The sequence below is a fragment of the Cyrtonyx montezumae genome, unplaced genomic scaffold, assembly GCF_038088225.1.
Source record: "Cyrtonyx montezumae isolate F1298 unplaced genomic scaffold, pur_monq_1.0 scaffold_41, whole genome shotgun sequence".
In the NCBI taxonomy this organism is placed as follows: Eukaryota; Metazoa; Chordata; class Aves; order Galliformes; family Odontophoridae; genus Cyrtonyx; species Cyrtonyx montezumae.
The window spans coordinates 1,453,012-1,465,378 of NW_027072047.1; the positions used below are offsets into that span (position 1 = coordinate 1,453,012).

General features: G+C 45.6%; 1 protein-coding gene across 1 annotated transcript in view; it reads right to left on the reverse strand.

The window, feature by feature from the left end:
• TCF4 (transcription factor 4) overlaps nucleotides 1–12,367 on the reverse strand; it is a 45,163-nt gene that overhangs the window by 22,712 nt on the left and 10,084 nt on the right. Inside the window, exons 4-7 of the mRNA XM_065747119.1 lie at nucleotides 10,597–10,658; nucleotides 9,373–9,469; nucleotides 2,509–2,713; nucleotides 1,023–1,080 (exon numbers count right to left, since the gene is read on the reverse strand). Of these exons, the coding sequence (XP_065603191.1) occupies nucleotides 1,023–1,080; nucleotides 2,509–2,713; nucleotides 9,373–9,469; nucleotides 10,597–10,658 (422 nt within the window). The remainder of the gene's footprint in view (nucleotides 1–1,022; nucleotides 1,081–2,508; nucleotides 2,714–9,372; nucleotides 9,470–10,596; nucleotides 10,659–12,367) is intronic.

The window sequence follows — 12,367 nt, forward strand, 5'->3', positions numbered from 1 at the left end:
AGGGTTGCATTGCCTGGCATGGCTCTGGGATTGCACTGCACTGCACTGCATTGCATAGGGTTTGCTTTGCAGTGCACTGTATTCCTTTGCATAAAGTTTGCATTGCATTGCATTGCTCTGTGGTTGCATTATATTGCACTATTTTACAGAGGTTGCATTGGGTTGCATTGCATTTTATTTCCTTTCCTACATGGCATCCACCACTTCCTCTGTTTCCTACACGGATCCAGCATCTCCTTCTCATGCCTACATGTGACCAGCAGATCTTTCTCTTTTCTACATGGGATAAAGCACTTCCTTTCCTTCTGTTTCCAACATCAGATTCAGCACTTCATTCTGTTTCCTACACTAGATCCAGCACTTCCTACTCTTTCCTAAATGAGATTCAGCACTTCCTTCCCCTGCCTACATGGGATCCAGCATATTCTTCTTTTTCCTATGTGGGATTCAGCTGTTCCTTCACTTTTCTACTCTGGATTCAGCACTGCCTTCTGTCTCCTACATGGGATCCAGCACTTTCTTCTCTTTACTACATGGGATCTAGAACATCCTTCCCATTCCTACATGGGATGCACTTCCTTCCCTCCCCTACACTGGATCCAAATCTTCCTTCTGTTTTCTACATGGGATCCAACAATTTCCTCTGTTTGCTGCATGGGATCCAGCACTTCCTTCTCTTTCCTACATGAGATCCTGCAATTCCTTCCATTTCTTACACGGGATCCAGCACTTCTGTTTCCTACGTGGGATCCAGTACTTCCTTTCCTTGCCAACAGCAGATCCAACATTTCCTTATCTATCTGACACTAGATCCAGCACTTCCTTCCCTTTCCCACATGGGATCCTCCACTTCCATCTCTTTCCGACATAGCATCCAGGACTTCTTTCCGTTTCCTACATGAGATACATCCCTTTCTTCTTGTTCTTACAGTGAATCAGGCACTTCTTTCTTTTTTCTGCACGTGATCCAACACTTCCTTATGTTTCCTACAGTGAATCCAACACTACCTTCCCTTTCCTACATAGGATCCAGCTATTCCTTCCCTTTCCTTCATGGGATCCAGCTTTTCCTCTCCTTTCCTACATGAGATCCAGCACTTCACTCGGTTTCCTACAGATGATCCAGCACTTCCTTCTCTTCCCTACATGAGATCCAGCACTTCCTTCTTTTGTCTGCACGGGATCCTGCACTTCCTTTCATTTATTCCATGGGATCCTGCACTTCCTTCAATTTCTTACATAGGATCCAGCATTTCCTTCTGTTTTCTACAGCAAATCCAACACTTACTTCCCTTTCCTTCATGGGATTCAGCCCTTCCTTCTCTTTTATACGTGGTATCCATCACTTCCTTCCCTTGCCTACGTGGGATCCAGAACTTACTTCCCGTTCCTATACTGATTCAACACTTCCAGGCTCTTCCTACATGGGAGCCCGCACTTCCTTCCATTTCCTTTGGTGAATCCAGCACTTCCATTTCTTCCGTAAATGGGATCCAGCCCTCTCTTCTTTTTCTTACACTGGATCCAGCACTTCTTTCCTACATGAGATTGACCACTTCCTGCCATTTCTTACACTGAATTCAGCATTTCCTTTCGTTTCTTCCATGGGATCCTGCAGTTCTCTCCCTTCCCTACATGGGACTCAGCACTTCCTTTCCTTCCCAACAGCAGATCCAACACATCCTTCCATTCCCTACATGGGATCTAGTGCTTCTTTGAATTTCCTACATGGGATCCAGCATTTTCCCCTCATTCCTACTTGGTATCCATCCCTTTCTTCCCTTTACTAGGATCCAGTACTTCCTTCCTTCCGAACATGGGATACAGCACTTCCCTCTGTTTCCTACAGTGGATCCAGCTCTTCCTGCTCTGTCACTACAGCCAACACTTCCTTCCCTTTACTACATGGCATCAAGCACTTTCTTCTCTTACCTACCTAGCATCCAGTACTTCCTTCAATTTCCTACACTGATTTCCTACAGCAGATCAGGAACTTCCTTCTCTTTCCTACTTGGGATAAAGTACTTCCTTCTGCTTCCTGCCTGGTATATGGCACTTTCTTCCCTTTTCTACACTGGATCCAGTGCTTCTTTCTATTTCTTAAATGGGATCCAGAACTCCCATATTTCCTACAGAAAATCCAGCACTTCCTCCTCTTTCTGCCACTAGACCCAGCACTTTCTTACCTTTCCTACATGGCATCTGGCACTTCCTTCTCACACCTACATGGCATCCACTATTTCCTTCCATTCCCTACATGGGATCCAGCACTTCCTTCCCTTTCTTCCATGGGATCCACCATGTCTTTCCATTTCTTACATGGGATCCAGCACTTCCCCTCCTCTCCTACATGGGGTCCAGCACTTTTTTTCCTTGCCTACGTGGGATCCAGTACTTCCTTCCATGGCCTACATGGGATCCGGCACTTCCTTCTATTTCCTCCATGGGATCCAGAACCTATTTCTCTTTTTTTCTACAGCAAATCCAGCTCTTCTCTCCATTTCCTACATGGCATCCAGCACTTCCTTACCTTCCCTACATGGAATCCAGCACTTCCTTCTCTTTTGTGCATGGGATTTATCACATCCCCTTCCTCTAGGGTGTCCATCCAGCACTTCCCCCCATTTCCTCCCCTCTCTTTCTCTTACCTGGTGGCAGCCCTGCAAGCTCGAGTCCCTCCCGTATGCTGCATATGATCCCCTTTCTGCTTTACCTGTGGACAAAGAGCACAAAGAGCCATGTGAGTGACACCTTTTGCACACTGGATTTCACCATCACGGCCCCACAGCGGTGCTGTCCCCTACACCATCACCCTACTGCCACCAGGGGGCAACAGCATGACGGTGAGGAGCTTTAGGAGCCCTTAAAGAGACGCACACACAACAGCTTAGCGCCATCACCTGTAACCTCCACCATCACCCTACAGCCAACAAGGGGTGACAGCGGGACAGTGAGGAACGCTAGGAGCCTTTAAAGTGACTCACACCAAAAAGCTTTTCACCATCACTCCCTGTACGCTGCACTGCTGCCCTACTACCACCAGGGGGCAAGAGCAGGACAGTGAGAAGCCCGAGGAGCCCTTAAAGAGACACACACCCAAAAGCTCAAAAGCTGCGCACCATAGCTCCTTGTAGCCTGTACTGTTGCCCCACCGCCACCAGGTGGCAATAGTGGAACACTGAGGAGCCCTAGGAGCCCTTAAAGTGACACACAAATGCTTTTCACCATCGCTCCCTGTAGCCTGCACTGCTGCTCTACTACTACCAGCATGTGACAGCGGAACAGTGAAAAGCCACAGGAGCCCTTAAAGAGACATGCATCCAAAAGCTCTGCACCATAGCTCCCTCGTAGCCTGTAGTTGCCCTACCGCCACCAGGGGGCGATAGTGGGACGGTGAGGAGACAGGAAACCAATGAGCAATTTAAGAGACACGCACCCAAAAGCTTTTCCCCTCACTCCCCGTAGCCCGCACCGTTGCCCTACTGCCACCAGGGGGTGACAGCAGAACACGGAGGAGCCACAGGAGCCCTTAAAGAGACACACACCCAAAAGCACTGGATGGGGATGGGGAAGGGGGTGGGGGAGGAGGTAGGAAAGAAGGAAAAAATGGAAGAAAAATTTAAAGAAAAAATGAAAGTAGAAATGGAAGAAAAAATGAAAGATAGGAAAATATGGGAAAATAAATAAAGAACCAAATAAAAGAAATGGAAAAAGGGGAAAATGGGGAAAAAAAAGCAAAAAAGGGGGAGGGGAAAGAAGAGGGAAAAGAAGAGGAAAAAAACCACAGGAAAAAAAAAAAAGAAAAAAGTAAAAGAAAAAAAAGAGAAGAAGAAAAAAAGGACAAAAAACCCCAGTAAAAACAAAAAAAAAAACAACACAAAAAAGCCCAAAAAAGCCCCAAAATCACCCAAAACATAACCTTCAAAAATACACCCCAAAAAAACCCAAAAACCAAAAAACACAAATAAACAAAAATAAGTGAACAAACCCCACAAAAAATCCTCAAAAGCTACAAAGAAAACAGAAAAAAACCTTTAAAAAAGAAATAAAAACAAAAAGCACACCTCCAAAAATACTAAAAAAATATCCCCCCCAAATTCCCAAGATAAAGAAAAAAAGATAATCGCTCCAAAAAAACGCCCCCCAAAAAAACAAAAATCCCCTGAAAACACCCCCCAAAAAAGCACAACAGAAAAGAGGTTAAAACAAAAACAAAAAATGAAAAATAAAAACAAAAAATGCAAACAAAAACCCCAAAAGATCCAAACAAGAAAAACAACAAAAAACACACATAAAAACACAAAGAACCCCAAGAAAAATGACAAAAACAAAAAACCCACCACCAAATAAACTCAAGAAAAAACAGAACACTCAAAAAAAACCCCAAAAACTCAAAAAACCCACCCCTCAAAAAAATGCAAAATCACTAAAAGCATTCCAAAAAAAAGAAACCCAAAAAATAAACAAAATCCCCCCTAAAAATAACCAAAAAAATCCCCAGCCCCCCAAAATACAAAACAAAAACAAAATCCCTAAATATATCACAAAAGAAAACAAAAAATCTCCCCCAAAAAAACAAAGAACCAAAAAGAAAGCCCCAAAAGAAAAAAAAAAAAAAACAGAACAAAAAATCCCTCCAATAAAATGAAAAAAGGAACTGAAATAAAAAAAAAAAAACTCCACAAAAAAAAAAAGTACACCCAAAACATCCCCTCAAAAAAGTCTAGGAAAACAAAACCAAAAATGAAAACAACGAAAAAACCAGCCCCCACCCCAGAAAACCCCAAACAAAGCATTAAAAAAGGCAAAAAAAAAAAAAAAAGCCAAAAAGAAACAAAAAAAATCACCCCCAAAACTTCCAGATAAAATTACAAAAAGAGAGAAAAAACCAAAAAACTCCCACCCCAAAAAACAATAACAAAAATTCACCCCTCAAAAAAAAACCTGTCAAAAATATCCCTACTCCCCAAGAAAGGTATTAAAAATAAATAAATAAACCCCACAAAAAAAACAAACTAAAAACCCAAAAAAATCCTCACAGAAAAAACATTCAAGACCCCCCAGTCCCCCCCAAAAAAGCCCAGTAGGTAGCGGGCAAAGTAATAGGGGTTGCTGGATCCAGCATGAATGGTGACCTCCAGATCCCTTTCAGCAGTATGATCCATCCTGCACTGAAGCCTAGGACCTCCGCACTGATGGACTCCCAGAGGTAGGAAGAGCCACTATCCACATGCAATGGAGCCCATGTGTGCGCATCCACCATCTTGGGAAGGAAGAGCCACGTCCTCATGCAACCCCTCTTGCATAGAGCCACATCACTGTGCATTGGAGCCCGTGCATCCGCCATCTTGGGAAGGAAGATCCACGTCCTTGTGAAACAGAGACCATGTATGCATCCACAGTCCTGGAAACAGCCACGTCCTCATGCAACCCATCTTGTGAAGAGTCACATCCTCATGCAATGGAGCCCACGAGTGTGTCTGATATCTTGGGTAGAAGTGCCATATCCTTGTGCGAAAGAGCCCATATGTGCTTACACCATCTTGGGAAGGAAGAGCCACATCTTCATGCAACATAGCCCACATGTGCAACTACCATCTTGGAAAGAAGAGCCACGTCCTTGTGCAACCCCTCTTGTGAAGAACCATGTACTCATGCAACAGAACCCACGTGTCCATCATCTTGGGTACAAAGAGCCACATCCTCATGCAACGGAGCCCAACAAAGGGGCAGCATCAGCCTTAAGGTAACAGTTGTGCCAAAAAGGACAGCAGTTCTCCACAGTGGTGCACAGAGCAGTGTGAGTGCACGGGGATGGCACCAGAGCACGGCGCTTTCCTTCGCACCAACACGGGGCCGGGGACGGTGGGGCGGATGGGGGGGAAGGTGAAAGAGTTAAAGGCTCCGTAGTGTTAATGCGCATCTGGTGCTTTCAGTGCACGCGCACGCGTGTGTGCGAGCACACGCGCGTGTGCTTCTCCCCCCTTGCCAAAGTTGGCAGCGGTTGGGAATGCAAGCGATCCCAATCTCCCGCCCGCAACGTGAATGTTCATTAATTACGACCTCGTCAGCGAAAGCATTATCAGAGCTGGGGATGGGGATGGTAATGAGTTCTCATTTGCATACGGGGCTTTGTTGGAATGTCGTTAATTATGATGGTTTCTGGTGATGGATGCAGCTGTGGAAGCTCGCCGGGGCGTAATTAGGCGAGAGCGCCGTCGGATGAGCAGTGGATTTTTTTTTGGGGGGGGGGGGAAAGGGGAAATAAAGGGGAAATAAAGGGGGAAGAGGGGGAAAAAGAGAGGAAAAAGGGAAGAAAAAGGAGGAAAAGTGGGGCAGAAAGGGGGAAGAAAAGGAGAATAAGGGGGAAGAAAAGAGGAAGAAGGGGAAGAAGGGGAAGAAAGGAGGAAGAAGGGGAAAAAGAGAGGAAAAAGGAAGAAAGGGGTAAGAACAGAGGAAGAAGGGGAAGAAGGGAAGAAAAGGGGAATACGAGAAGAAGGGGGAAGAAAGGGGGAAGAAAGGGGGAAAATGAGGGGAAAAAGAGCGAAGTAAGGTGGAAGAAAGGGAAGAAAGGTGGAAAACGGGGGAAAAGGGGAAAGAAAGGGGAAAAAGGAGGGAAGAAAGGGGGAAAATGGGGAAGAAAGGTGGAAAGGAGGAAGAAAGGAGGAAAACGGGAATAAAGAATAAAAAAGGGAGAAAAAGGGGAAGAAAGGGGGAAGAAAAGGGGAAGAAGGGTGGAGGAAGGAGGGAAGAAAGGGTGAAAAGGGGAAATGAGAAAAAAGGGGGGAAGAAAGGGAGAATAACGGGGGCAAAAGGGAGGGAAAGGGGAAAAGGGAAAAAAGGGAAAAAGGAAAAAAGGAAGTAAAAGGGAAAAGGGGGAAAAAGGGGAAAAATGAAAAAAAGGGGAAATAAAGGGAAAAAGTGAAAAATGGGGGGAAAGGAAAAAGGAGGTAAAAAGGGAAAAAAAGAAGAAAGGGAGAATATAGAAATAAAAGGGAAAACAGGGAGGAAAAGCAGGAAAGGAAAAAGCGTAAAAAAGGGAGGAAAAGGGGGAAAAAAAGGGGGGAAAGGAAAAACCGAAAATGTAAAAACAAAAAAAAAGTATAAAGCAAAAAAAGCAAAGAAAAAAGGAAAAAAAAAAAAAAGGAAAAAAGAAAAAAATAGAAAAATGAGAAAAAAGGGAAAGAAAAAAGCAGAACAAAGCAGAATAAAAGCAAATGGAAAGTAGAAAAAAAAGGGAAAAAGAAGGAAAATGAAAAAATAAGCAATAGAAGTAGGAAAAAAAAACAAAAAAAAAAGAAAAAAGAATAAGTAGAAAAAAGTGCAGAAAAATGTGGACAAAACAGTGAAAGAAAACAAGGATAAAAGGAAAAAGGAAAAAATGAAAAGGAAAAAAAATGAAAAATGTTAAAAAAGGAAAATAAAAGGAAAAAAGAAAAAGGGAGAAACGGAAAAAGGAAAAAATGAGAAAAAAAGAAGAAAGGAAGGAATGAAAATAAGGAAAAAGTTAAAAAATGAAAAAAGGAAAAAAGAAAGTAAAAAAGGGAAGAAAAGGCAAAAAAGGAAGAAAAAAAGGCAAAAAAAAAGGAAAAGAAAGGAAAAAATAGGAAAAAAGATGGAGAAAAAAGGAAAAAAATGAAAAAAAAAGGAAAAAAAACAAAACCAAAGCTAGGTGCCTCCTCCCTCCCTCCTCTCTTAATAAATAAAAAAAAGCCACAAAACCCCCCCCCAAACTCGTTATTCCGCCTTAATTAATGCCACGCTTAATTATACCGCCATGATGTCGGCGCTTTTAATTAAGCATTGGCTCCGTTACAGAGCCGCAGTGAGAGCCGCAGTGGCGCGGGCCACGCTCGGCCCTATGTCGCACGATGGAGCTTTGCACGCTCACCTCCTTGCACACTTCTCCGTGCACGGGCGTGTGCAAAACGCTCATCCGAAGGGGGAAAAGGAAACCGCCGCTGAGCAGATGGGAGCGTCACGCACGAGCGGAGCGATCCATCATGAGCGAAGGGCCCAGGTGCGACGCAGCCGTGCGACGGCGCACCATTTCACAGTCTGGCACACACGTACACACGGTCGCGCGTGAGCGAACCCCTGTGCCGTTCCTTCCCCCCCCGCCACACCCCGGGGGAGCCTGACATCTTCGGAACCATGGTGAACGGGCATGAAGGCTGGAGGACCTCCTGGTGCCATCACCCATGGTGAGCTGACCTAGCGCCCCACAGGGGCTGGAGGACCTCTGGTGCTGTCACCATTGCCTGAAGTGAGCTGACGTAGCACCCCACAGCAGCTGGAGAACCTGTGGGTGCCGTCAACATCGTCCAGTGTGTTGACCTAATGCCCCAAGGTTGCTGGAGGACCTCTAGTGCCATCACCATTGCCTTTTGTGACCTGACCTCGTGCACCACAGGGGCTGGAGGACTTCCTGTTGCCATCACCATTGCCTGTATTGAACTGACCTAGCACCCCGTGGCAGCTGGAGGACCTTCTACTGCCTACTGGTGCCACTTCCTCTTCCTCCTCCTCTTCCTCTCCCTCCTCTTCTTCCTCCCTCTCCTCCTCTAACTCCTCCTCCTCACCCTCTTCCCTTTCCTTCTCTTCCTTCCCCTGTTCCTCCACCTCTTCTTCTTCCTCCTCCCCCTCCTCTTCCTCCCCTTCCCCTCTTCCTCCTCCCTCTCCACTGCCTCTTCCCCCTCCCCCTCTTTACTGCCCCTCTTCCTCCTCCATTCTGGAATAATCCTTATTCCCTTCAATATTTCCTGGCTCCCTCCAGGGAAATCTAGACGTGATTCCGGCATCTGTTCCCCATCCTCTTTTGTGAACACTGACGCAAAAATCTCACTGCTTTTTTTAGCAGTGCCTGCATCATCTCTCAATAAATTCCCTTCCCTTCCCTTCCCTTCCCTTCCCTTCCCTTCCCTTCCCTTCCCTTCCCTTCCCTTCCCTTCCCTTCCCTTCCCTTCCCTTCCCTTCCCTTCCCTTCCCTTCCCTTCCCTTCCCTTCCCTTCCCTTCTTTCCTGCCTTCCTTCCTTCCTACCTTCTCCTCCCTCCCTCCTTCCTTTTCTCTCTCCCTTCCACCCTTCCTTTCCGACTTCTCTCTTTCTTCCTCCCTTCCTTTTTGCCCACATACTATACAGGAAACATTTTCGGAAACCATCCCCCCCATCCTTGGAGTGTGTCCATATTTCTTCCACCAATGCATCACCGACGCTCCCATTCCCTCCCACTGCGCAACGTGTCGTGCAACCGTGCTTATGGCAGCATGAAAACTGTCCGACCGATATGATCCCTATTCCCCTCAGCTTCCTCCAATCCTTCCTCAGAGGTTCTGCCGCTTCCAAATCCAAAGGGGGAAATGTGGTGCCTTACTCTGTATTCGGGAACTGACGAACGGTGGTGAGAGGCCGTCGTGCGAGCTGAGGTCACGCCCGCCCGCGGGGTCATAGTGAGGCCCATCTCCGTAGCTCTGCCAACAGATTGGGAGAGACGCAACTCTTAAAGTTCTTTCCAGTCCCTCCCTTCCTCCCCTTCTTCCTCCCTCCCCCCCTTCCCTCTTTCCTTCCTTCATAAAAAGGAGAAAAAAAGTAAGGAATGGGAGAAAAAGGGAAGGAAGGGGAAAAAAGGAAGGAAGGAAGGAAGGAAGGAAGGAAGGGGGAAGAAAGGAAGGATTGGGAAAAAAAAAAGGAAGGGAAAAAAGGAAGAAGGGAAAAAAGGGAAAAAAAGAAAGGAGGAAAGAAGGAAGGAGAGAAAAAAGGAAAGAAAGAAAGGAAAAAAGGGATGGAATAGAGGAAAACAAAAGGAAAAGGACAGGAAAAATGAAAGGAAAAGAGGAATAAAAGGAAGGAAAGAGGAAAAAAGGTAAAGAAGAAAGGAAAAATTGGAAACCAAAATAAAGGGAAAACAGAAAGTAAGAAAAAGGAAAAAACTGAAAAGGGGAAAAAAGGAAGAAAAAAAAAGGAAGGAGAAAAGGCAAGCAAAAAGGGAAAAAAGGAAGAAAAAAGGAAAAAGGAAAAAATTGAATGAAAAGGAAAAAAGTAAGGAAAAAAGAAGGAAAAATAAGGAAGAAAAAAAGAAATAAAAGAAAAAGACAAAAGGGAAGGAAAAATGAAAAAATAGAAAAAAGGAAAAAATGAAGGGAAAAAAGGCAAAAAAGAAGGAAAAGGAAGGAAAAAAGGAATAAAAAAAAGGAAAAAAGGAGGGGAAAGAACGAAAGAAAAGGAAAAAATGGAAGGAAAAAGAAAAAGGAAAGAAAAAGGAAAAAATTGAAGGAAAAAAGGAATAAAAGGAAGAAAGAAAAAAGTGAAGGAAAAAATAGAAAAAAAGGATAAAAGGAAAAAAGGAAAATAGGAAACAAGAAAAAAAGGAAAAAGAAAAAAGGAAAAAAGATGAAAACAGGAAAAAAAGGTAGGAAAAAAGGAAGGCAATAAGATGGAAAGAAAAAGGAAAAAAAAGAAAGTAAAAAAGGAAAAAAAGGAAGGAAATAAAATGGAAAAAAAAGAAAAATAGGAAAGGAAAAACGGAAAAAGAGGACCTAAAAAGGAAAAAAAAAGGAAAAAAAAGAAGTCAAAAATGATAAACATGAGATGTACTCACCCTGGACGGACTCGGATGTCCCGCGTTTCCCCAGGACCCTGAGCTCGTTCTGTCTTCTACACCTAGGGACAAAAGAGTTCATTAGGCTTAATTGCAATAATTATCCAACGGATGTCGTCCTGTTGACCTAGATGGGCTTAGGAACGCCATTCAAGTCCCCAAAATCCATCCAGAATCCAATGGATATCATCCCATTGTCTTAACCGTAATCCTAACCCCAATCCTAACCAAGCCCCTAACCTTAACCCTAACTTTAACCCTAAACCTAACTGTAACACTAACCCAGACCAAGGCCCTAATCTGAACCTTAACCCTAACCCTGACCATAACCGTAATCCTAACTTAGTCCTGAATCCTAACACCAAATTGAGCCTAAATTGTGACCTTCGACCACGATACTTGACCTCTGACCCCAAATTGACCTTTGACCTTGAGAATTGACCTCTAACCCTAATTTGTGACATTTGACCCCAAGTGACCCATAGAGATCCTCTGTGAACTGCAGGGACTTACTGGGACCCATAGTGTGGCTCACAGTGATCCACAGCATTACCAATAGCAACCCATGCAGATCCACAGAGACAGACCACAGAGATCCATAGAGACCCATAGAGATCCACTGGGACTCACAGGAACTCATAGGGTCCCTGTCCCTGGAGTTCGCCTCCAGCAACTCATCCACAACTTTTACCAGTGCACGTGATTAATCCTCCCTAAGTGAGACCCACAGCGACCCATGAAGACCCACAGGGACACACAGGGACCCATAGTGTGACCCATAGCCACAATAGAGACTTTTAGGACTGTTAGTGACCAATAAAGATCCATTGGGACTCATAGGGACCCACTGTGTCACCCATAGCAACCTATAGGTGACCCACAGCAACCCATACAGACCCATAGAGACAGACCATAGAGAGACATAGGGACCCATAGGAACCCATAGCAACCCATAGAGACACACAGAGACACACAGCGCCTCTCAGTGAGGCCCCACAGGACCAGAGCTGACCCAAGCGAAATGATTGGGATGGGATGGCATGGGATGGGCTCGCAGGTCTGGGGCCCAACAGCAGCTGACACCTTGCAGCTCCTGCAATGGGCCTTGCTGCTGTTCTCCCCACAGATCTCTGCAGCAGGAAAGCAGTTACTACACCAAAAGCAGCTCAGGATAAGGATAAGGGAGCGCTTCTTCCCAGCGCAGTACCAGGGCACTGAGTACTCGCTGCAACTTTCAGGGCTGCCCAATAATTACACACACAGAGCTCAGAGGAACTCCGAAACAACACCATACAGCGGTAGCTCAGCCCCGACGGATCTCAGAGCCACAGCTACCGGAGCACACAGCACAACAGCGAGGAGTGGTGCTGTGTCATTTGCTGCCGGGATGAAGGCTCTGTGGCCACGTACAGAGCCGCATCCCCAGCTCGTCGCCGCGTATGGAGTGGAAACGCTGATGGCCGCTTCATCCCGGTGGCACCGGCAGGTGCTCCCGCACGGCAGACATCACTCAATCAGGGCTTCGGGCTGACGTCACGGGGCACAGGACGACTCAGACGCTTTATGAGCAGCGCCAGAACCCCCGAGATTCAATTACAGCGCTGATACGGGATCAGGAGCTGTATTTGGCTGGTTTTAATGCAGCTAAACCTTTGCACGGGTTATTTATCAAACGGGTCCGTCCTATTTACGCGCACGGCCAGAGGGAAAAGAGCACCGTGCCGCGCTAATCTGATGCACCCCAATCTGCAGAACAAGGCAGATTTACCCA